A 23145-nucleotide genomic window follows, 5' to 3' on the forward strand; every position below is an offset into this window, starting at 1 on the left:
CCTTCATGCATTAAGCTGTGCCCTATCAGTGCGGGTGGACTGCAAGAGCTGGGAAAACCAGTCATCGCGAGTGTGTTTTTTTTGCCTTCTAATCTGCAATAACCTCAGGGATGGAGATGATGGGGGAGCACAGAAACATTCTATGGTCTACGATTCCGGGGGGACTGCATGGTCACCTGTGCTGCTGAGTTCGTCATGCTGATCAAATAGGAAATGAAATTCAAAAGTTCTTGGGGCTTTTCCTGTGTACCTGACTAGTGCATCGGAGTTCAAAGCGCTGTCCAGAGCGGTCACAATGGAGCATTCTGGGACAGCTCCCGGAGGCCAATACTGTAGATGTGTGTCCACAAGGTCGATTTTAGTGCTACTCCCCTTGTCGGGGAAGAGCAGAAGTCGATTTTAAGAGCCCTTTAGGTCGACAGAACTGGGTTGGTTGTGTGGACACATTCATTTTTAAATCAACCGAACTGTGACTAAATTTGATCTAACCTTATAGCGTAGACCAGGGCATAGGCCAAATTCTGCTAGTCTTGCACATGCCAGTAGTAAATCAATGAACATCAATGGGATTAATCCCAAGGGTAAGGCAAGTGGGCTTTGGCTCCGGCTCCATATGTTCTAATAGTATGGAAAACGTGATTCATCTGTCATGCAGCTTACCTGCTTTCAAATCTTACAGAAGGCAATTACCCATCCACAAGAGATGGGCACTGAATGGCTTAGAAGACTGACAATGGAACACAGAAACTTTCATCTCTAAGGTCAGTCGTTCAAATCTGCACTAGGTTGACTCTGACAGAAAAACATGGCCATCTGATGAGAGCAGAATTCTGTCTTTAATTATACCAGTGCAACCTCACTGACCTAGAGAGGGTTGCACTGGAAAAAATGAGGGCAGAATTTGGCCTTATGTGTTTTCTTTTATTAATGTAATGATAATCTAATAAGGAATAAATTTAAAAACAGCCTAAGATGAGGAGAACAGAGTGAGATGATAATACTCACCATGCCATTGGTGATGATTAGTCGAGGTGCATACCGAGGGCTGGGGAAGAGACCCAAAGGATGACCACTGTACATCACTAAAGTTTGCTCTTCGGTCATCTCAGACAAATAGTGCATCACTAACCAGAACTGAAAATTAAAGCAAAGGAAAACTAGTGAATCTGTTCCCATCTTGCAATGATCTGTCTTCACAGACATCTTAAGTTTCTAGTATAAGAACATCTGTGTGGATAACATATTGTATTTATATATAAAAAATCAACCAGAGCTTTTGCTAATTCTTGCTTTTAATAAAGTCTATTAGAAGGACAATGCTCAACACCAAACACATAAATGACTAGTGAGAACATTCTGAATGAGCTCCAGAAAGAATAGCAAAAAAAATTGTTTTTTTCTCCAGTACAAAACTCAGAAATGACTTGCTAGCACTTAATGAATCATTTTTGGAATTGTCCTAATTTTAACATGAAGTGAGCCATTTGGTTCTGGCACTTTTCTGAAAATCTTCCCAAGGCCAAAGGCTAAAAATTTCTCTTTAAAATAACAGCTATAAAAACACACACAAATCTCATTGATCTCAAGATTTCGAGGTCTCCTATGGCTTCTCACCTTTGAAATAAATATGGATTACAACTGGCACTAGAAGGTGAAAGAAGTTTTCATTTTAAACAAAAAACACCTCTTTTCATCATGTTGGTAAAAGAAAATACAGTCCTTGATTCATTCAGAAGTAAAACAATATTCCCAACATCATCTGCAAAATTACTCTGGAATTACACTAGAGAGCAGAATTTGTCCCTTAGTCTATAAACTGGCTGCAGAGTTAACTCAAATCCATTATTTTCCAACAGAAAGTTCATATTATTTCCAGTGAATTTTCAAGATGTGGTTATGGACTGAAAATGCACAAAACAATCACATCTTGTTATATTTCATGTACAATCACCATCCTTCTGGCTGATTAGCAAGCAATGACTGTCTAAAGCAAGACCCACCCTGGCCTTCTCGGCTGAAAAGAATAGCCCAGGTCACAATTTTAAGTGTTGAGGCTGGTGGAGCTAAAGTAAGGGAAATTTGGTACCAGAAATGGATTTTTCTTTAGTAATCTACTTGGAAGAAAGAAAGGGGCTGTGCGGATGATACCAGCATTTTCAGGATAAATTTTGCAATGGTGAAAAAAAGCAAAAAAAAAAAAAAGCACTCTGATTTCATGACATGAACACAGAGAACAAAGTGTCCCCATTACAACCCAACCATTCATCTGATTGCTACTCTAAGTAATCAGGAACAAAAAAGCATTGTTTACTCTGCAGTGAAACTCCTGCAGTTCACAGCTCTATCTAATTTGGACAGGACTGCTGGAACTAGAGAAAGAACAGAATGTTACCAAATTTTGTGTTGCTTGCATTTCATCTTGCAGTCTCACATCTGCCCTGAGGCACACCAGCCTCTGACAACACATGCATGCATCTAATTTAACTGGAGGTGCTGTTCACACTAAAACGGGAACAGGGTCTCACAAGTAATTTATAATGAATTTAACCTCAAAAAGCCCCTTTGATGGGGGTAAGGACTACAATCCACATTTTATTGATTTGGAAATCGAGGCACAAGTGACTTGCCCAAGATCACACATGGAGTTTGTTACAGAACTGGGAATAAAACCCAGGTTTCTCATCTCCCCGACCTGTGCCATAACCACAAGACCATTCATATTCCCTTACCTGTAAGTTAATGTATTTTGTGAAAAACAAAAAAAAGGGACCAAAATGAGAGCAGCTTTAGCAGGGATATATCTGATCCAATGCATTTTTTGTCTTAACGGTATTTTTGTTTGTGAGAGGTACAGGAAGCCTTAGAATAAAGTGCAACAACCTCAGGTGAGCTCTGGGAGGAATCCAGAGCCAGAATTCCTCCTAGATCTTCCACTCTGTGGGAGGAGATGCATGCCTGATGCTACATCCCTGCCAGGGGATGCAACATATTCCTGCTTGCACACCTGTCCAGCTCTACCAGCAGCAAGGAAGGTCGACAGCCCCATCTCCTCCTTTCACTTCTCTGCCCCCTTTGGAGTGTCTTGTGCCTCAGAGGATCCATGGAAGGAGCAGTTTCTGTGCTCACAGCAACTGCATTTGTGCCCTGCTGAGGGGCATGAGAGTTGCTCATTAAATGTTCTTCCACTTCACCCCTGTTGAGTAACTGGACCTCATCTGGTTCTGAATGACTAAATAGCCCTTGTATAAGGTGTAACCGAGTACCCATGCTATTGATGTCAGTGATTTCCTTGCAATGTTTTTTCATGTGCAAATTTCAGGGTTTGCAAAGTATTTGTGTTAGACAACTACACTGTACTGCGTGCCATTACTGGGAAGAACGGGGACAACATATAGTATGGAGAGGCTTGTTCTATGGGTAGAACAATACCTGACACTTCTGAAATCTTCTCATCTAGTTGGGAAAGCAAACTCACACAGACAATGGCCTGAGCAGGGTATCTGTACATTAGTGGGGAATTGACATTACATTTTGGGATTACTGAGCTATAGGGCAATGTGGGTGTGTTCTGCAAACCCGGCCTTGACCCCAGGTCTAAGATTTGGACTGTAAGATCCATTAAACATTCCAGCACCAGAATTTAGACTCAAGCCTCGACCATATCTCTTTATCAAAGGAGATATAATGCAGTGTTACCAAAACTGCAGCTAAACTGGACAAAGGAATGGTCGACTAGTACTTATGAAATGTCTTCAGCTGTTCTTTGACATTGTTGGAAACAGACTTAAGATTGTGCTTTTTAGGTCATTATTACTAAGTTGCATGTTGTGCGAACTAGTGTGAAATTAGTAGAAACAAACAAATATACCCTATTACGTATTAGGATGCAGTTTGCCTCTAAAATTACGTGAACAAACCAGAGGGGCATGCAAATGTACAACAGAAAGAAAAGAAATTATCTTAAAATACACAATTATCGTCACAACATTCCTATTTGGCAGCATGTGGTCTCCTCACTAAATAAAGCTCTGCACATCTTTACAGTTCACAACCCAGCATTCATCTACCCAGACAGGATGTTTTGGAATATTACAATGACTGCCAAGAATTTGTCACAAACTCTGCCTAAGCAGAATGGAGTTCCGATGGGTGAAATATGAATCTGATCTACTTTTTCACAAGACCGCTAGTTGCAAATGTATCAATGTCATACCTGAGCCCAGTTGCTGAAGACTTGTCCATTTCCTCCGTAAGTTACAAGCTCCTGGGGAAACTAAAAAAGGCACATTTTCGTTATATTAAAACTAGTGCTTCCCTGCAACATTTCGGAGGGATCCCTTTAACAATCCCGGAGATTAATTTAATATTAAATTCAACTCAGTGTTCTATTTTTTGCATCAACATTCTCTAGACTTTTGAAATCAGAAAGTATCACAGTAAAAGTGACAATTTAAGCAAATCGGTGGATTGCAATCTCCCCCTTAGAATAAGGGTTATTAATTATTGCCAAATTGTGAGGACCCACATGCCAAATTACAAAAGTTAATCATTGGTTGCTGTTCTTTTAACTAGGCAGGGAAAAGCTCCCTTAAAGACAGTATGAGCGATCTTGCTTCTGAGATGCATGCTGCACTTTCAAAGATGCAGAAAGTGTTAACATCTACTTTTGGATATATATTGAGGACTTAACATATTGAGTGCTTAACCCTACTCGCATTAAAGTCAATGACTTCAATGGGAGCGAGATTGGGCCCTGATTAATTTGTTGTGCCCGGAGTCTGGCCCCGCTGTGCTAGTTGCTCTGTAGATATATAGTGAGAGATGGTCCCTTCCCCAAGGAACTTCCAGTCTAAATAGACAAGGCATAACAAGTGTGTGTAGCAATGAATCGAAACAAACAAGGAAAGGAAGACAAGTGAAAGCAAAAATATTATTGCTTTACGTGGAAGTGGGAGTGGCAGGGGCAGGGGTACCCATCCAATAGCAGTATGGCTGCTGGAGGAACCGTACTGCTAGCTGGAACGAGAGCCCGCCCTGCCATCCAAAGGGTGCCATCTATGTGCCCGGCACCTGCCCACATTGATTGGAATGGTGGGGGAGGGGTGTCTCTTGCCTGCAGATCCCCAGTATCCATGGGGTAAGGAGGCATCATCCTTCAAGTTCCACAGCCCCCCTCCCCACAAGAGGAGAGCTATAGCCTCCATGAGGTCATCTTGCTGTGCTTTCTTGACTCACTGGCTTCCACTGTGGGCTTCTTTGATGAAGGAGAAAATACTTCTACCATATTTACTGACATATACAAAGGCCTATTAATTTGAACAACCAAAATCCCTCTCCCTCCCCCCAGCCAAACTGAACATCCAGGGTCTCCAGACGCCAGTACTCCAGACTCCCAGAACACCAGAGCCTAATTAATAAAAAAGGTCACATAGTTAAAGGAACTCCAGTAGTCACCATCTCCACCTCAGAGTGATCCAACAGGAGTTGAAAACTCTGAGGAACATTGTGGTCAGTGACAAGATCTTTATAAAAAGAATAGCTTTACCATCTAAAAACCCTGCATGCTTCTTGCATGCATAATTCCCACTGTCATTAGGATTAGAGCATATGAGACGGCAGGTCTAAGCCCGACACAGATCTCAGTCCTGAGAAACATGGTGCACCTTCAGACCCAACTGAAGCCAAAGGGAGCGGCTGGCCTGCAGTTCCTCCAGGAGATGCCCAGGAACCTTGGAGGATCAGTCCCACAGAAAGTATTATTTTGGCATGCCACACTGTACATACACTCTCCTGCAGATACTGAAAATGGCCTATTTAACTAACCCACATAGAAGCCAGCTCTACAGATGTTATGGAGGAAATTCACCCTTGTGTGGAGGACCAGCACAAGACCTATGCAGCCTTACTTCAATCCCATTTAATCCTATATTGAGGGTTTAAATAGGAATAAGTGGTCCATAAACCTTTCCCAGGTCCTAAAATACTCCATTTATATGTGAGCATATATGGAGGGAATTACTTGTAGATTTACTCCTGTTCTGTGAATAATTTCCATCCCTTTATTTCCATGGTACATTACCTGGGCCACTGAGGGATCCAGATTATTCATGATCATGTGCATTATTGCAGCAGCTGATTTGATTTTGCAAGGATATTCCTCTGTGGGGTAAGCTCTGAAACAAACACACACAGACATTAGGGAGGATTTTTCTTAAGCACGTGGAAAGAGAAGGCAAAAAACCCAATGAAATATTTAACTGCCGCCAAACTTCCCGCAGTTGCAAATATTGATTAATAAGGAAAGAAAAAATTAAACAAAACACAGCCCAAGCCTGAAAAGACTTCTGTAAATTGAGTTAACATATCTGAGATTGATCAGAGCTAATCCAAGAATATTTGCAAATAGTTTTATTCAGCACTTTTCTACCATTCATTGTTGACTCAGTTAATCACAAATGGGATCTAACTTTACTGACATAAGCAAGTTCTTATTACTCCTGATAGCCCTGCAGAACCAACACAAAGAAAGCTGGATATTTCTGGTGCCCCATCACTCTACCAATTACAGGGCCACTCAGTTATATCTGTGCAACTCCGCACAAGACAATGGGGCTTTACAGGTTTCACTGAAGGCACAGTTTGGCCTGCGCCACCTCTATTATTTTTGCTCATGCTTGAGAGGAAAAGAATCCAGCTTGATCCTCCGTTCCTAGGTTGAGTTTGCAAGGCTGGCAGTTACGAAAAGAAAAACCACCCACATTTTCTTTTGATCCAGAAATCACTGAGGCATAATGTACATAGAATCCCATACTGGTATTTCTACAGAGCCACTTTTCAGAGCAAGATCACTCTTCAAGGCTAATTACCGTAATTGGCTAATTGCTACCCTATGCTCTCTTCCCCACCAATTTGTTCTAAGACATCTAATCTTATCTTTGCAGTGTAAGCTATCCAGGGAAAGGTCTGTTTTTTTCTTATATGCTTGTACAGAGCACAGCACAATGGGTCTGGGGCCTCTAAGGGTTAACTCAATTCAAATAATATTGATAATATTAGAAAGTGTAACCATTATAAAAAGGTTTCGCTATTTTGCTTTCTCCTATTCCACAAGCATAAAAATTGTTATGGCCACTGGAAGGTCATTCTGGCAGGAAAGATAACGTGACATGTTTTACATGTCTAAACTGTCTTTCTTCTATTTGCACAAAGACCCTTGATGACTGGACTTTCACTTCATATACAAAGACGTTTAATCTGGAAAGGTTTGGATGAAACCTGCCAGTTACATTCATCAGACACTGGCTGACCAACTTCTGACCCAAGGCTGAAAATGTGTATTGTATAGATTTAGCAGCTACTCTCACCTCTTGGGTGTATTTCCTTTCATTTACCTGTATTCTGTAGGATAAAGAGGAAAATGTCTTGTAGCCACAGCCAAACTAGAAGGAAAGTTACTTTTAAAAAATGCATGGGGTTTCATTTGTTTGTGGGAGTAACACAGCAAGTACTGGGTGAGTTTAAAATAATTTATTACAACATAAGATTACTGGATACATATATCAAAGTTGAATACACTTTGCACTGAGGTTCAGATAGATGTGATATCATAGATGTGGTTAATTACCCAGACATCTGTTGGGGAAATAATTCAGCAGGGCACAGATTATTTAACAAGTTCTTGGAATGCATTGGGGACAACTTTTCACTGCAGAAGGTGGAGAAAGTGACCAGGGGAGAGGCTGTTCAAGATTGGATTCTGATAAATAGCAAGGAAAGGTTAGGTGGAAGGCAGCTTGGTTGAAAGTGATCATGAAATGATAGCGTTTGTGATTCTAAGGCAGGGATGGGCAAACTACGGCCCGTGAGCCTGATCCAGCCCCTCAGGGCTTTGGATCTGGCCCACAGGCTTGCCTCCCATGGCGCCACGGGCCCTGCGCCGCTCTCAGGTGTGTGCGCGTGGGGGTGCAGAGGGCAGGGGAGCAGAGGGCTCTGTTCGTTGGCCTTGCCTCAAGGCACCACCCCCCACAGCTCCCATTGGCCGAGAATGGGGAACCGCAGCCAATGGGAACTTCGGGGGAGGTACCTGGAGGCACGGCCAGGGCCGCAGCATTTCTTGAAATGGTGCAGGGCTAGGGGCAGGGCAGGCTTGCAGGGAGCCTGCCCTGGCCCCGATGCATGCCACTGCCACCCCAGAGCCTGAACCCCTCCTGCCCCCTGCCCCCAACTCCCTGCCTTAAGCCCCCACTGCACCCCGCACCCATCCTGCACCCCAACCCCCTGCCCTGAGCCTCCTCCTGCACCCCGCATCCCTGTGCACCCCAACCCCTGCCCTGAGCCCCCTTCCATAGTCCACACCACTGCCCTGAACCCTTTCCTGCACTCCGCACCCCTCCTGCATCCTAACCCCCTTCCCTGAGCCCCTTCATACACCCCTCCTGTGCCCCAATCCCTTGCCCTGAGCCCCTTCCTGCACACTGCACCCCGTCCCATACCCTTGCCCTGGCCCTGCATACAATTTCCCCACTCGGATGTGGCCATCAGCCCAAAAAGTTTGCCTACGCCTGTTCTAAGGAATGGTAGGAGAGAGCAGAATAAAGACAATGGACTTTAGAAAGGCAGACTTTAGCAAACTTAGAGAATTGGTAGGTAAGATCCCATGGGAAGCAAGTCTAAAGGAAAAAGGAGTTCAGGAGATTTAGCAGTTTTTTAAAGAGACATTATTAAGGGGACAAGAGCAAACTATTCCAATACATAGGAAAGATAGGAAGTATAGTAAGAGACCATGCTGACTTAACCAGGAGATCTTCAACAATCTGAAGCTCAAAGAGTCATACAAAAAGTAGAAACTAGGTCAATACTGAAGAGTGAATATAAGAACAATACAAGCACATAGGGAGAAAAATAGAAAGGCCAAGGGTCAAAATGAGATTAAACTAGTTAGGGACATAAAGCGTAACTAGAAAACATTTGACCAAGACATTAGTAGCAAGAGGAAGACCAAGGACAAGGTAGTCCCATTACTCAATGAGGAGGGAAAGACATTAACAGAAAACGCTGCAATGGCCAAAGTGTTAAATGCCTTCTTTGTTTCAGTTTTCACCAAAAAGATTAGCAATGTAAATGGGATAGGATCTGTGTCTAAAATAGGGAAACAAGAAGTTAAGAATTACTTAAACAAGTTAGTTGTCTGACAAAATACAAGCTAGAATATTTAAGGAACTGGCAGAAGAGATCTCTGAGCCATTCACCATTATCTCTGAGAACTCACGGAGGATGGGAGAGATCCCAGAGGGCTGGAAAAGGGCAAATATAGTACCTACCTATAAAAATGGGAATAAAGACAAATCAGGGCTTTATAGACCAGTCATCTTAACTTCAGTGCTCAGAAAGAGAATAGAGCAAATAATCAAACAATCAATTTGTAACCACCTAGAGGATAATGAGGTGATAAGTTACACTCAACATAGATTTGGCAGGAACAAATCATATTAAACCAATCTAACATGCTTCTTTGACAGGATAACAAGCATTGTGGGTAAGGGGGGAAGCAGTAGATGTGATATATCTTGTCTTTAGTACCATTTTTGATACTGTAAGGAAATATAGCCTAGATGAACCTACTATAAAGTGGTTGCACAAGTGGTTGGAAAACCATACTCAGAGAGTAGTTACCAATGGTTCACAGTCAAGCTGGAAGGGCATATCAAGTGGGGTCCCTTAGGGATCTGTCCTGGGTCTGGTTCTATTCAATATCTTCAATGATGTTTTGGACAATGGCATAGAAAGCACACTTAAAAAGCCTGCAACAATACCAAGCTGGGAGGGACTGTAAGTACTTTGGAGGACAGGAATAGAATTCAAAATGATCTGGACAAACTGGAGAAATGGTTTGAAGTAAATAGGATGAAATTCAATAAGGACAAATGCAAAGTACTCCACATAGGAAGGAACTGTCAACTGCATAAATACCAAATGGAAAGTGACTGCCTAGGAAGGAGTCCTGCAGAAAAGGATCCAGGGTTATAGTGGATCACAAATTAAATATGAGTCAACAATGTAACATTGTTTTCAGAAAAAGCGAACATCATTCTGGGATGTACTAGCAGGAGTGCTGTAAGCAAAACACAAAGAAGTAATTCTTCCAGTCTGCTCAGCACTAATAAGGCCTCATCTAGAGTGCTGTGTCCAGTTCTGGGCACCACACTTCAGGAAAGATGTGAACAAATTGGAGAAAGTCCAGAAGAGAGCAACAAAAATGATTAAAGATCTAGAAAACGTGACCTACAAGGAAAAATTGAAAAAAAAAAAAAAAAGGGGTTTGTTTAGTCTGGAGAAGAGAAGACTGAGCGGGGACATGAAGTACGTAAACAGTTGTTATAAATAGGAGAGTGATATATTGTTCTCCTTATCCACTGAGGACAGGACAAGAAGCAATGGGCTTAAATTGCAGCAAGGGAGATTTAGGTTAGACATTAGGAAAAACTTCCTAACTGTCATGGTAGTTAAGCACTGGAACAAATTACTTAGGGAGGTTGTGGAATCTGTTATTAGAGGTTTTAAAGACCAGTTTACACAACCACCCGTCAGGGATGGTCTAGGTAATACTTAGCCCTGCTTCAGTGCAGGGGACTGGTTCCATACGCAACCATACGATCCCTATTCTTAGCTATCTGCTAACACAAAGAATGTTGCTATGGGAACAAGGGTATTAATGAAACAGAAACACGCTGCCACACATTCCATAGGGAACACAAATAAACAAAGTGTGCCAGGGGGAAAAGAAAAGACTTTCTATTTCCGAAATTCAAATAAACTGTTATAAAAATGGAAAATGAAAAATAAACAAGTGATAAATAGTATCTGATGTAATCAAAGAATTACTGACGTTAGAGATGGAAATGATCTGGTGGGCCATCTAATCCAATCCCAGTCAGGGTAAGTTCGTCCCCAACTTTTTAGTGTTCAGTGCTTTGTGCTACCTAGAGGCCAATCCTGCAGTCCTATTCAGATAAAACTCCCAATGTTTTTAGCATGCAGTTTGTCTTAGTTTAGGTCTGCAGGATTTCGCCTCAGTCTCATGCTGAGAGCATGGAGACAGCTGTTTGCACAAATCTGAGTGCTTGATAGTTACTTGTTTTATTTATTTAGATTTCTGTTAAGATATTAAACATGCCCTTGTTTGACACAAATTAGAACAATTAATCAGACTAGAAACAACAGCTAACACTCCAGCAGGCCCTCAACAAAACTGCTCTGCTCCACAAACCTTTGCCCCTCTCCAAAAGCTTGAATAAATGTATTGCCCTTTACAGCACTCTCCAAATGTCAACAGGCCTAGCATATTTCTGATCAGGGTCAGGCAGCAGGTTCCAAAGCTGAGGGCCCCTCATGCAGAATGCTCTACCTCTCTTTTAAATCAAGGGGCATCCAGCTCTGAAGCCTCCCCTATGTGGCATGAGGAGAGAGCCAGTCTCTCAAACAGGCAGCTCTAAAGCCACTCAGGGCATTTGACTTCTCCCACTGATTCTCCAGTTGTTGACTTCAGCATTCCAACAGCCTATGGATTGAAATCTACAGTCTATAAATAATAACTAAGGAGTTTTGCCAGCCAACAGAATTCAGCTTCAGCACAAGCCGCAGTGCCTATAAGACTTACTCAGAGCTCGTACAGTTGAGATTGTACTTCGGATGCTTGTGAAACACTACAGACACCTCTGAATGTGGGCATTTGTCAGACTTCAGTGGTGCATAGGCCTTGTGCAGTCTCTCTGCACAGGGATGAATTTCACCCCAAGTGTTTTACAAGCATTCCAGAAGCTCGAACTGATGCTGTAAGAGCCTGAAGTAAATGTCTCCAGAGTAGACCAGCTTTTAAATAAGAAGCACAGTATAATGAGTGATAGAGAAGGGAGGGCCTAGCTATGGCCACCCATAAGGGTGCCCAATATTTCCCTTGTTAGACAGTGGAATGCTCACTAATGCCAAGGGGAATTTAATGTGGCTAGAAAGCAATATAGAGCCCAGAGCAGGGTCGGCTCTACCATTTTTGCCGCCCCAAGCCAAAAAAAAAAAAAAAAAAAAAGCCACTTGGACTGTGCCACCCGAACTGCCAAGGCAAAAAAAAAAAAAAAAAAGCCGCCTCGACTGTGCCACCCCAAGAATGGACAGAATGCTGCCTCTTAGCATGTGCCGCCCCAGACACATGCTTTCTCCACTGGTGCCTGGAGCCGCCCCTGGCCCGGAGTATGAAGAACCTCTGTTATGCAGCTTATGGGGCAGCATTCCAAAACTACAACTGAGGCTCACTATAAACAAAGCTACTGTTTTCTAAATACATACAAGACACAATATTTATTAGTTTGATTGATTCATTTCATTAATATGTCTTGACACTGTTTCTAGATGGACTTAAGTGAGGCTTCACTGGGACATAGGCTTTGGGCTAGCCCTGTGCACATAAGGGAATTTCATATCCAGAGTACAACAAGCATGTCAGTGGTGACTGATTGCAATTCTGAAAAGTCCCTTTCCAACCTTACCTCATCTCAATTTCTGGGCAGAATCTGTACATGTATATGTGGCCATACAGCTTGAGCTCTTCTGCAAATTCCAGCGCCAGCTCTTTATGGACTTCGGGTGGGAAATAACGCAAGGCATTTTGCAAAGCCAGCTGTCAAAGAAAAGGGCATGGGTAAAATGAAGGTGACGAGGTGGGTGGTTATCATAACAACATGAGCTTTATGAGATATGATGGGAAACCTGCCCAGATTGTAAGAGTATTCAAGGTTACTGCCCTTAAAAGAATAACAGCCCAAGAAGCATGAAAGCTGAGCATTTCCGATGATATTTCTTCATCCTAATCCTTGCACAAGCAGAAAAATACTCTGGCTCAGATTCTCTGCTATGCCCAGTCTCCACCAACCACAGCAGTAGAGGGAGGGGAGGACAGCACAGGAGCCATCTGAAGATAACCAGGCAGTAGGGTTCTGGCCACTCTTTTCCTGTCCCTGGCATCCCACTACACTGAGCCAGGAAAGCAGTGGTATAGGGAAACAGCTCTGCTGTCTCTAAACGAGTTGAGGGCTCCCTGAGGCCAGGGGAAGCCTTAACTGTGGGGCTACAGCCAGTTTATGGTCCATTTGCACCTCTGGAGTGGCACAAAGGGGCTAGATTGGGCTAGACAATCTGAGCCTCTAACATATTTATTAAACAAACCCAACAATATGGAGTAGAACAAGCTTCAGCTCAACTCAAAGGCAGCAACCATGTCTTTGGACTTTTGGTCAAGTTTCATGCATATGGTGCTATGCACAGATGTTCAATAAATAACCATAATACCATGATGAGCAGTATTCCATTCACAGTCTGGTGCAATTTCTGGTCTTTTTCATCTTCTCAATGTGCATATATAATTCCCATTAATTTTAATGTAAGTATGGTATGTAAATCAAATAAAGATTAGCCATAAATACTCGTATGCCTAGTTCTTCTAAAGATGTTTGCCCAACATTTCTAACCCTTTACAGAAGAAAATGTTCACATTTTATTTATCTTTGTTCTTTGCTTCTATAGGTTAAGTTATGATGGTGGAATTTTTAGAAACAATCCCACAGAGGGAGTGAAAAAACAGTAGACATGAGGCAGTTTCAATTTGTTATGTGCAAAATTTACCCATGTGCAGAAGGTTTGCTCAAAATAGGACTTTAATGGGATTTAAGTGATGCATAGCTCTTGTTCTAGCTCTCTGCATAAAGATCAATTTCACTCAGAGTATACTCATAGCAGGATACCTACACTTGATAGTGGATTCTTGTAGGATCTCTGCCATTAAAAGTAACCACTAGATGTTTGTGAAATCCTCATAATGAAATGTAAATTCAAGGTTTTTCACATTCCTTACAAACTGGAAAATGGGACCAATTTTCACAGAAAACCTCGCTAACGTATACATGTTATTTAGGCAAAACCAGGACCAATTTCAATTAAAATTGGAGCGGTTTTTGAACAAAAATGTGAAAAAATGAGACTTTTTCAGTAAAGGAAAACATAAAAATGTGTAAAACATACAGAATTTTGAAATTACTGGAAAATTAATTGTTGGAATGAATAAAGCCATTTCATCCAACATTGTACATGAGTGAGAGAGATCATACAAAATTTTGTATATTTTATGTGAAATTTTAAACGCCTAAATAATCACAAGTGGGTGACATTTTAGGCAAATCACACATAGTGTTCTTGATACTTATCAGGTATTTATTACTGTTCCATCAGTGAGCAAATCAAACTATGAATTGCTAAGGTTATTTAAAGCTATATTTTTGTGGAGTTATTTTATTTTACAGTTGTTCAGCACCGCTAGCCCGAAACAACAGCAATTGCAAGAAGTGGCTGTGGATGTAAGTAGTGTTCTTTCTTGTAAGTCAGTACTGAACCAATTCTCCATTGTTGTGCTAGGGGGCGCTGTGCTGGCAAGGGAGCTATTCAGAAATGACAACAATGCGGTCCTGGCCGCTGATGGGCACTGAAGATCTCATGGCACGTTCCATAAGAGTAGGGTTTTCACCTCTGTGTCAGGGGCAAATTCACATTACATCCTGCTTGCCTAAGAGTCTTCCTGCTTAAGTTTCAGTTGGATAAGTATTCTCATCACTTTCTATCCCAAGCTATTGCAGAGTGCGTTGGTATGTATTATTATGCATTTGCTACAATCTTCTCCAGTGGTGGGTGTATTTTCATATTAAACTGATTCGTGCACATGGAATCAAACTCTTAAGGCTGGGCTAAGGCACTGTATTCCCTCTGCCTGCAGAGATATTGCCCATAGTTTGCAAAGCACATTGGTATCCTTTGAGATGAAAGGTGATAAACATAAGCTATTATCTTTATGTAATGTTTTGTTAAATCATGTAGTCAATATGTATTCCACATTCTGGTCTATTAGAACCATAATGAGGCCAAAGATTTTACAATCTTTAAAAGGCTAATTGCACATAAAGGTCATGAAAAAGGTTTTCCACTTGCATTATAAATGGCAGCATTATCCAAGCTTCTTTCCGGTGAAGATAGTCTCAACTCGTATTTAACTTAATAGTTTCATTTGGGTGATTTATAGGGAGTAGAGATAGAGTTTGCTTTAAGATCTGATGAGATCACATCATCTCACCATGCGGGAGCCTCTAGTTTTGGAGAGGGAGGAATACAGCACATATACCCTGCTCTTGCAACACCCTCTAAGTGGTTGCATGAGGGAGTCATGGATGCAGATAATTTATAGAGAATGCGAACTGGAGTAGTGCAGTATGGGAATAATGGCGCTTAGAACAGTGAAAACCCATGGACTCAACCTAATTATTCTCAGCATAGTCATTATTCTCTGGAGACAAGACACTTTGGCAAAAGCCCTTAAAACCCATACAAAACCCAAGCCTTGCCCAGTGGCAAATCTCTAGTTGACTTCAACAGGCCACGGTTTGGTCTTTATGGCTTAGAGTTCTCCAGCTAACTCACCACTTGAGCATGCAAGCCTTCCACACACAAAACTCCCTCTGGCCTCAGTGAGAACTAGCATCCATAAGGGCTGCCAGAAGAGACAAGATGATGACTATGTAAGAAAATGTTCCTGGCATAGGTATGCTTTCATTTGAGCACATAGGGTCAGATCCAATTTGAAGTCAACTGAGCTATGACAATTTACACCAGCTGAGAATGTGGCCAATAAAATCCAGAGGCTGGAATTTGCCATTTTATCGACAGTACGAAAAGAAAAAAAAAATTCATTCACTGGATGTAGAAAATGCAAATTATTTTTTCAAATTCAACTACCCCTCCAGCAGCTAGATAAGCAGTTGTTTTTCAAGAGTATGTTACTAGGGAACACAAAAATCCCAGCTATAATTAATATATGGTAAGATTGGGTATTTTTGTTAGAATGTCATATCAGCTGCAGTCAGCGATAACTACAATGATTTAACTCTGGAGAATTTCAAATGAGAGGACAAAATTATGCCACACACACACTTAAAAATAAAATACAATTATCCAGGATAAAATTCTGTGTGTGTGGCGGGGGGAGCGGGGGGGGGAATGTGTAACAGGAAAAGGGAAAATATTGCAACATTTGGAATTATGGCTATGTTCTATGTTGAATATCAAGTGCTGGAGGAATGAAAATGTTATCTTTCTAACCTGGCTAGAATTATTCAATAAATATCCTGCATTATTTGTAGTATAACGGGATTGCTAGAGATATTTTTACCTAATCTACAAATACAGTTTGATAAATTGAAACGGTTTAACATGTAGTAAATATTAGAGCTGGGGAAATGGTGTGAAAACAATTTTGTGAAGATCTGCCTGGATTTTTTTGGCTGAGCATATGCCCTATTTGTGTTCTCTTTCCAAGAGCATCCAAGTGATTGCGTTTTGTAACACAAACTTTCATGCAAATGAATTCTAAAGTTGCATGCGCTTGTATTTGCAGAAACCAAAGTGAACTCTCAGATGAAAGTATCTATACCAAAAGTGCTTGTATGTGTGTCCAGAGAAGATAAGCAATATCATGTGGCTTATGTGACCAATCACAACTAAGCAGCACATCTTTAATTTTGTATGTTCCTGGCCTCTACATCACTTAAATTCTACTAAGTCATCAAAATATGGAGCCTTGGCCTGGACCTTTGAATAGGAGTGAATTTCATCTATAATAAATGCATTTCTGGAAGTCAACATTTCCTTGTGATTATTCTGCAAGCAGAGAAAGAGATGAAGAGCCTGATTTTCAGAGATGCTTGGTACTTATGGCTCCTATTGACTTCATCTCATGCTGCAAGTGCTCAATGCCTGTGAAAATCAGGCTTTAACCTGACTTACAATGTATGTGAAAGTCAATAGGACTTATGCTCCTAAGTCACTTAGACTTTTTTTTTTTTAAACCCAACCCTTAATTAAATTATTTGTTGAGAGTATTTCAACTCGGTCACCTAAGTACAATATAAGAACTTGACCCAAAGTTTCCCTCTTAGACATGCATGGTGGATCATGCCTAATATTGTGCTCTCATTTTGAAGCACTCCACTAGCAGTTCAATTTTCTTGCTCAACAGAATTCACATGCCCCATTGTGTTCTAAGCAGAGCATGCCCCTGCCGTCATTTAAATAAAAGTGAATCCTTGCACTAACTTCAACAGGAACCAGATAGCTATCAATAGATCCCGCTGCAATTGATCAACTGTAAACCTCTTTGTTATGGGACTGTCTTGGGAAATCAAGAATATTAGTATATTAGAAATATTTTTAACGGCTTTTCTTTCCTCCCTTCTAAAAGCCAGTATCTGGGTGTGGATTTATATGACTGGCCTCAGTTTACCCTCATAACAACACTATCAGTACTTTCAATTGGAGGATCTCAAAGCACTTTTCAAACATGAAGATAAAGCCTTACAACCTCCTTGGGAGAGAGGTCACTATTATTGTTCCCATTTTACTAATGGGAAACTGAAGCCCAGAGAAGTGACACTCAAAGTCACATTGATTTCTTGGTTCCTTGTTCTGTTCTTTAAACAATGAGATTAACTTTTCTTTCTTCCCATTTATCTTCTTGTATTTGGTGTTTATAAGGCATTTATAGTGGGATTATTCTCTGAAAAGTGATTGCAAAAATGAGATTGTGGGTTTCATATGTCATTCTCTCTCAATAGCATCCAATACAGATGACCTCTGTTTAGAAGTAAAAGTGGATCTTTCTGATTGGCCATTGTTGTAAACTCCACACAGGCTCTGAAAGTCCACCTGTGTTCTTTATGGCTAAGATTTTCTAAAGGAGAAGCCTAGAGTTAGACTTCTCCTTCCATATGTAGATTTCTAACTCAGTGGCCTGATTTCCAGAAATGCGAATCAACCAGAAGTTCGCACTGAGGTCAAATGTCCTCTTGCTTCTCCACAGAGGTCCAAGGGAGCTGCTGGGGGCTCAGGCAGCAATTTCACAAAAGAGGCCACTTTAGGCGCCTATTTTTGAAATCCTTGATCCATACCTATTACATTAGAACTAGTAGCAAAGATACTCCGGTCAAAGCTTCCTGTTTGCAGAATGTTTAGCTTGACAGATGGAAGCGGGAGAACAGTAGGCTTGAGCTTTCTGAGGTGGCGAGGGAAAGACAGAAGATATGGCTGTTTCAAGCGCTAGGCCATGAAAGTGGAAGCAAGTGAGTTCAGGAAACTTATAAACAAAATAGGTCCTCAGAAATGGTTTGGTTTATCCAAGGAGATTAAGGAGTGTACAGTAGGGACAATTGTATATCTCATCAGCAAGCCCCAAGGCATACGGATTTTTCTAAATCTCATTTAAGGGTTTATATTATTACCAGAACCAGAAAATGAAACATTGCAATGGCTTAGAATTATTATTGCAAATACAGAAAAACTTAGACTGAAGGGATACAAACATCCTCAGCAAGTATAAGTCGCCATAGCTCCATTGACTCCATGCCAGATGAGACACTGGACTCATTTTTTCTGTTGCTCATTAGCTATTTTTATTAGAAAATAAATGTACTGTGGCATATAAAGAAAAATCTCCTGATAGTCCCAGCATTACACATCACTGGTAAAAGCTGAAATCCTGTCTCACAGTTTTGAAATCACCTTCTAGAAAGACTATATTTTTTAAGCATGGAAGGCATTTGGGCTTTCGGGTATCAAACAAATACCAGCTGAGACTCTCAACCTGTTAGAAGTTTAAAGGTGGAGGATTAAAAGCCAAATAAATCAGAAAGGAAGCTTTTAAATCTTTAACAGGCCAATAAAAAATTCACAACCAGCCTGATCTTTTATTAACTGTTATTGATAAGGAGGGGAGAGAAGAGGGTAGGATGCTGGAAACCAGATTGGGACTAAACCAATTTCTACTGAATTTGTTCCCAGAAAATACTTGACCTGAGGAAATAATGTGGAGTCCATGATCCATACTTCCCTCCTTGTGAGGTTATGGTGGGCAGGAAACTGTACTAGTTTCCATTCATAGAGTACCTGCCTTGTAGGAGAAAAGGGGCAAGGATCTCTCCATGATAAAGAGAGGGGGGTTGGCTTGCTAAAAGGTGAATATCTGTAGGTCCATGGAGATCTTGGAACATCTATGGAGATCGTATGCCTCTGCACAGCAGCTCCACTGATCTCTCGTCCTCCTGGCAGCAGTGCTCCTCCTAGAGCCACGCAGTCATTAATTCCCCCATCTCAATCCCATGGCTGTGCTGTAATAGCCAAGGAGAACATTCCTCAGCAACAAAATAGCATTAATTCCTAATTGGATCTCTCATGGTCGTTCCCTTCTTGTTCCAAATGCCCCTGATGTCTCAATCCTTAGAAGTTGGGCTTCCATAGAGTCCCAAGAACTTGGGGAAAGATCTGAGATCTGGATCTCCCCAGGTATGCACCTCCACCCCAGCTGGTTTTTAACTATTTTGGTTCCTCCTTGCTTGTGGAAATGGACAGAAAGAATCTGACCTCAAGTGCCAATTCACCACTCACCGAAGCAAGTGTAACACCAAAGAAGTCTATGAATTTGTGCCTACTTTCACCAGCTGTGAATGTGTCCCTGTGTGTCTAGCATGGGGGAGGGGGGAAGAGAGGGAACATACAATGTTATATTATTATTGATATTATTATCTGATGAAACACGGCCTTGCAGACTATTAAGGAACCCACTTGTTGCCTTTGAACATCCAAACTCCTATTGACTTTTGTTTTAATGTAACCTCTTTACTGTTAAAAAAATTAAATCTCTAATAAGGATTGAGCCTAATGATTACTTAACAGTGCAAGTTACTTAATCAAACAAACAAAAAAAAGAGAGATAGAATTGCACAACCAAGAAGAAATCATTAACTCAAACTCTTGAAGTCTGTGCCCCGGCAGAGAACACCATGACATTTCTGATTAGGTTTTTAAATATATTTCCCCTTGTAACATCTTAAAATGCAAAATCAAAAAGGAATGTATGTGGATGGTTTGTAAACAGGTGTTGATCTTCTATACTTTGCGTTGATCAATTTTGTGGGCTAAGCCTTCTACACATACACTAGGGCAGGGGTGGGGAAACTTTTTGGGCTGAGGATCACATCTGCATGGGAAAATTGTGTGCAGGGCTAGGGCAGGGGGTTGGGGTGCAGGAGGGAGTGCGGGGTATGGGAGGAGGTATGGTGTGCAGGAAGGAGCTCAGGGCAAGGGACTGAGGCAGAAGAGGGGTGCAGGGTGTATGAGGAGGCTCAGGACAGGGGGTTGGGGTGCACAAGGGTGCAGGGTGCGGCAGGGGACTTGGTGCCATGGGGGGGAAAGCCCACGGGCCAGATCCAAAGCTCCGAGGGGCTGGATCCAGCCCACGGGCCATAGTTTTCCCACCCCTGCATAGGGATTTTTTTTTTTTTTTTTAAAGGGGGATACTCATAAAATGTCCGGTGAAAAGTGCTGGATTGACAGCTACAGAGCCGAAAGTCCCATTTATCCCCAGAAAGCACCAAAAACCACTATGCAAGCTTCTCCCACACTGCCCCACCAACGTGTCTCAAACTTTTCTTTGAGGAGAAGCAATGAGGTGGAAAGCAGACAAGTCCCCATGGCGCCATCCGTTAGCTCACAGCTCAGTGATATTAAAGCAACAATTAAACTTATTTAGTGGCCTTGTTCTTTGGCCCCCAAGCCCTGTGGAGCATTTGAGGCATTAGCCCTGCTGCTTTGAATGGCTAGAATCTGGTGGGAAGGGAGGATGTGTCTTGCAAACCCTGTGTTACCTTTTCTTCCTGAGCGGTGAGGTTGGGGGTTCTCACAGGCGCGTGAGGTACTCCTTTCGTTCGCCCTCTGTTTTCCGGCAGGGGCTGTAGTGGAAGTCCCCCACAAATTTCCTCCAGGCTAGACATATCTGCTGGGGAAATAGGAGATGAAGAAAAGGCTGGTTCAAGGGGAACGAGAAGTGCAAAGGGAGGTGTGTGAGCACCCGGGTTGTGCAACAGCTAGGAGATCACCTCAGAGAGAACAGCCTAGCCTGTGGCTTTTGCAAACATGCCTCCCAGATTCTGACGACAGACACCACAGGCAACACACCTCCTCACACTGTGAAATCCCATTGGTTCTTCCCTCCTCCCTCTAATAATGAATCATTTACCACTTTCCTCTTTAATCTCTGGATTTTTTTTTTGTAGCTGCTCTGCTAACACTTTGGGATACGTTTGGCCCAATCCTACATTTTTGCACACCACCAAGTCACATTGCTTTTAATGCAAAGTAAGGCTGATGGACTTCAAAAGAAGATTTGTCCGAGCAGAGATTCTAGGATTTGTGCCTTTGCTCACCTATAATCTCTTAACTGAATATTGGGAGCTTTCTCTTTCACACCGCTGGATAGTACTGTACCTCACTCCTGACCATCACACTAATTGAATCTATTTCCCCATGTTAAAATATCCTCACACCTTCTATGGGTCATCTCGATTATCACATCAAAGGTTTTTTTTCTCTCTCCTGCTGATGATAGCTCATCTCAATTGATTGGCCTCTTACAGTTGGTATGACTACTCCCACCTTTTCACGTTCTCTGTATGTATAAATCTCTTCTTTCTATGTGTTCCATTCCATGCATCCGATGAAGTGGGTTTTAGCCCATGAAAGCTTATGCTCACATAAATTAGTTAGTCTCTAAGGTGCTACAAGTACTCCTGTTCTTTTTGCAGATGGCTGCTACTCTAAAATCACTCCTGACCAGTTTCCCTTTCTGTTAACAGCTGTTACCCATAATAGCAGTAAAGATGCCACCCCAAATAGGTTCCTGTTGTTATATGTTCCTGAATTTTAACAGATTTAAACTGAAAATATATCAGTCTATTCAATATTGCTACTGATTTTGCTGTGCTACATAACAACAGCAGGGAGAAAATAAAGTTTCTCTTCTACCTGGCTTTTATACACCATGATCAACAACAACCAGAGTTGCTAAGGATCTTCCCATTCAAACATCATAAACAAGTATGCTTCCTGTGACTTTCTTCTGAACACAAAACATGAACTTTAATCCCACTTTTGAGCCTTTGTTTAAATTGCGCAGCAGCTTTTTGGCCCTCGTTGCATTCACAAAGCCACAGCCTATGTCTGTGCTGACATCCACTGGGAGAATCGCCTGAGTAAGGACTCCAGGACTGAGCCCATAATCTGGAAAGAAAAGAGAGAGAGAGAGAGAGAGAGAAAATAATATAATGAACAGGTGTGAAATGGGAACATTTCAGACTTAAGGTAGATTGTCCTATGAGGTGTAAAAGGGTGAAATCAGTAGGGTTCTTAAGAAATTAAATAATGTTCTACAGAAATTGTTCTGAAAACCTATAGCATTTAAAAGAGAACGATGCCTTCTCTTATAGGTTTCCTTGAACAATCCTATAGAACCCTACAACAGGGATATTATTGGCTATTAAATTTGACGGAAGGGTTGAAAAATGTATAGAAAGGTTATTATTTTTTGCTATTAAATTCTATTGTACTATTCCATGAGTGGCAGATGAAATTTAATTTTGATAAATGCAAAGTAATGCACATTGGAAAGCATAATCCCAACTATACATATAAAATGATGGGGTCTAAATTAGCTGTTACCACTCAAGAAAGAGATCTTGGAATCGTGGTGGATAGTTCTCTGAAAACATCCACTCAATGTGCAGCAGCAGTCAAAAAGCAAACAAAATACTGGGAATAGATAAGAAAGGGATAGAAAATAGGACAGAAAATATCATGTTGCCTCTATATAAATCCATGGTACGCCCATATCTTGAATACTGTGTGCAGCTGTGGTTGCCCCATCTCAAAAAAGATAGATTGGAATTGGAAAAGGTTCAGAAAAGGGCAACAAAAATGATTTAGGGGTATGGAACGACTTCTGTATGAGAGAGATTAATAAGACTGGGACTTCTCAGCTTGGAAAAGAGAAGGCTAAGGGAAGATATGATTGAGGTCTATAAAATCATGATGTGCAGAGAAAGTAGACAAGGAAGTGTTGTTTACTACTTCTCATAACACAAGAACTAGGGGTCACCAAATGAAATTAATAGGCAGCAAGTTTAACACAAATAAAAGGAAGCATTTCTTCACACAACACACAGTCGACTTGTG

General features: G+C 41.5%; 1 protein-coding gene across 2 annotated transcripts in view; it reads right to left on the reverse strand.

The window, feature by feature from the left end:
* UROC1 (urocanate hydratase 1) overlaps positions 1-22167 on the reverse strand; it is a 68672-nt gene extending 46505 nt beyond the window's left edge. Inside the window, exons 1-6 of one of the 2 annotated variants that reach the window (XM_032784313.2) lie at positions 22064-22167; positions 20784-20911; positions 12540-12670; positions 6080-6173; positions 4214-4273; positions 1006-1134 (exon numbers count right to left, since the gene is read on the reverse strand). In XM_032784313.2, the coding sequence (XP_032640204.1) occupies positions 1006-1134; positions 4214-4273; positions 6080-6173; positions 12540-12670; positions 20784-20909 (540 nt within the window). In that variant the 5' untranslated portion in view covers positions 20910-20911; positions 22064-22167. Of the gene's footprint in view, positions 1-1005; positions 1135-4213; positions 4274-6079; positions 6174-12539; positions 12671-20783; positions 21030-22063 lie in introns of those variants that run through there. The other variant, XR_004374213.1, reaches the window with a different exon arrangement.
* Between the last annotated feature and the right edge of the window lie 978 nt (positions 22168-23145).

Source organism: Chelonoidis abingdonii, chromosome 17 (assembly GCF_003597395.2).
Source record: "Chelonoidis abingdonii isolate Lonesome George chromosome 17, CheloAbing_2.0, whole genome shotgun sequence".
Lineage (NCBI taxonomy): Eukaryota > Metazoa > Chordata > Testudines > Testudinidae > Chelonoidis > Chelonoidis abingdonii.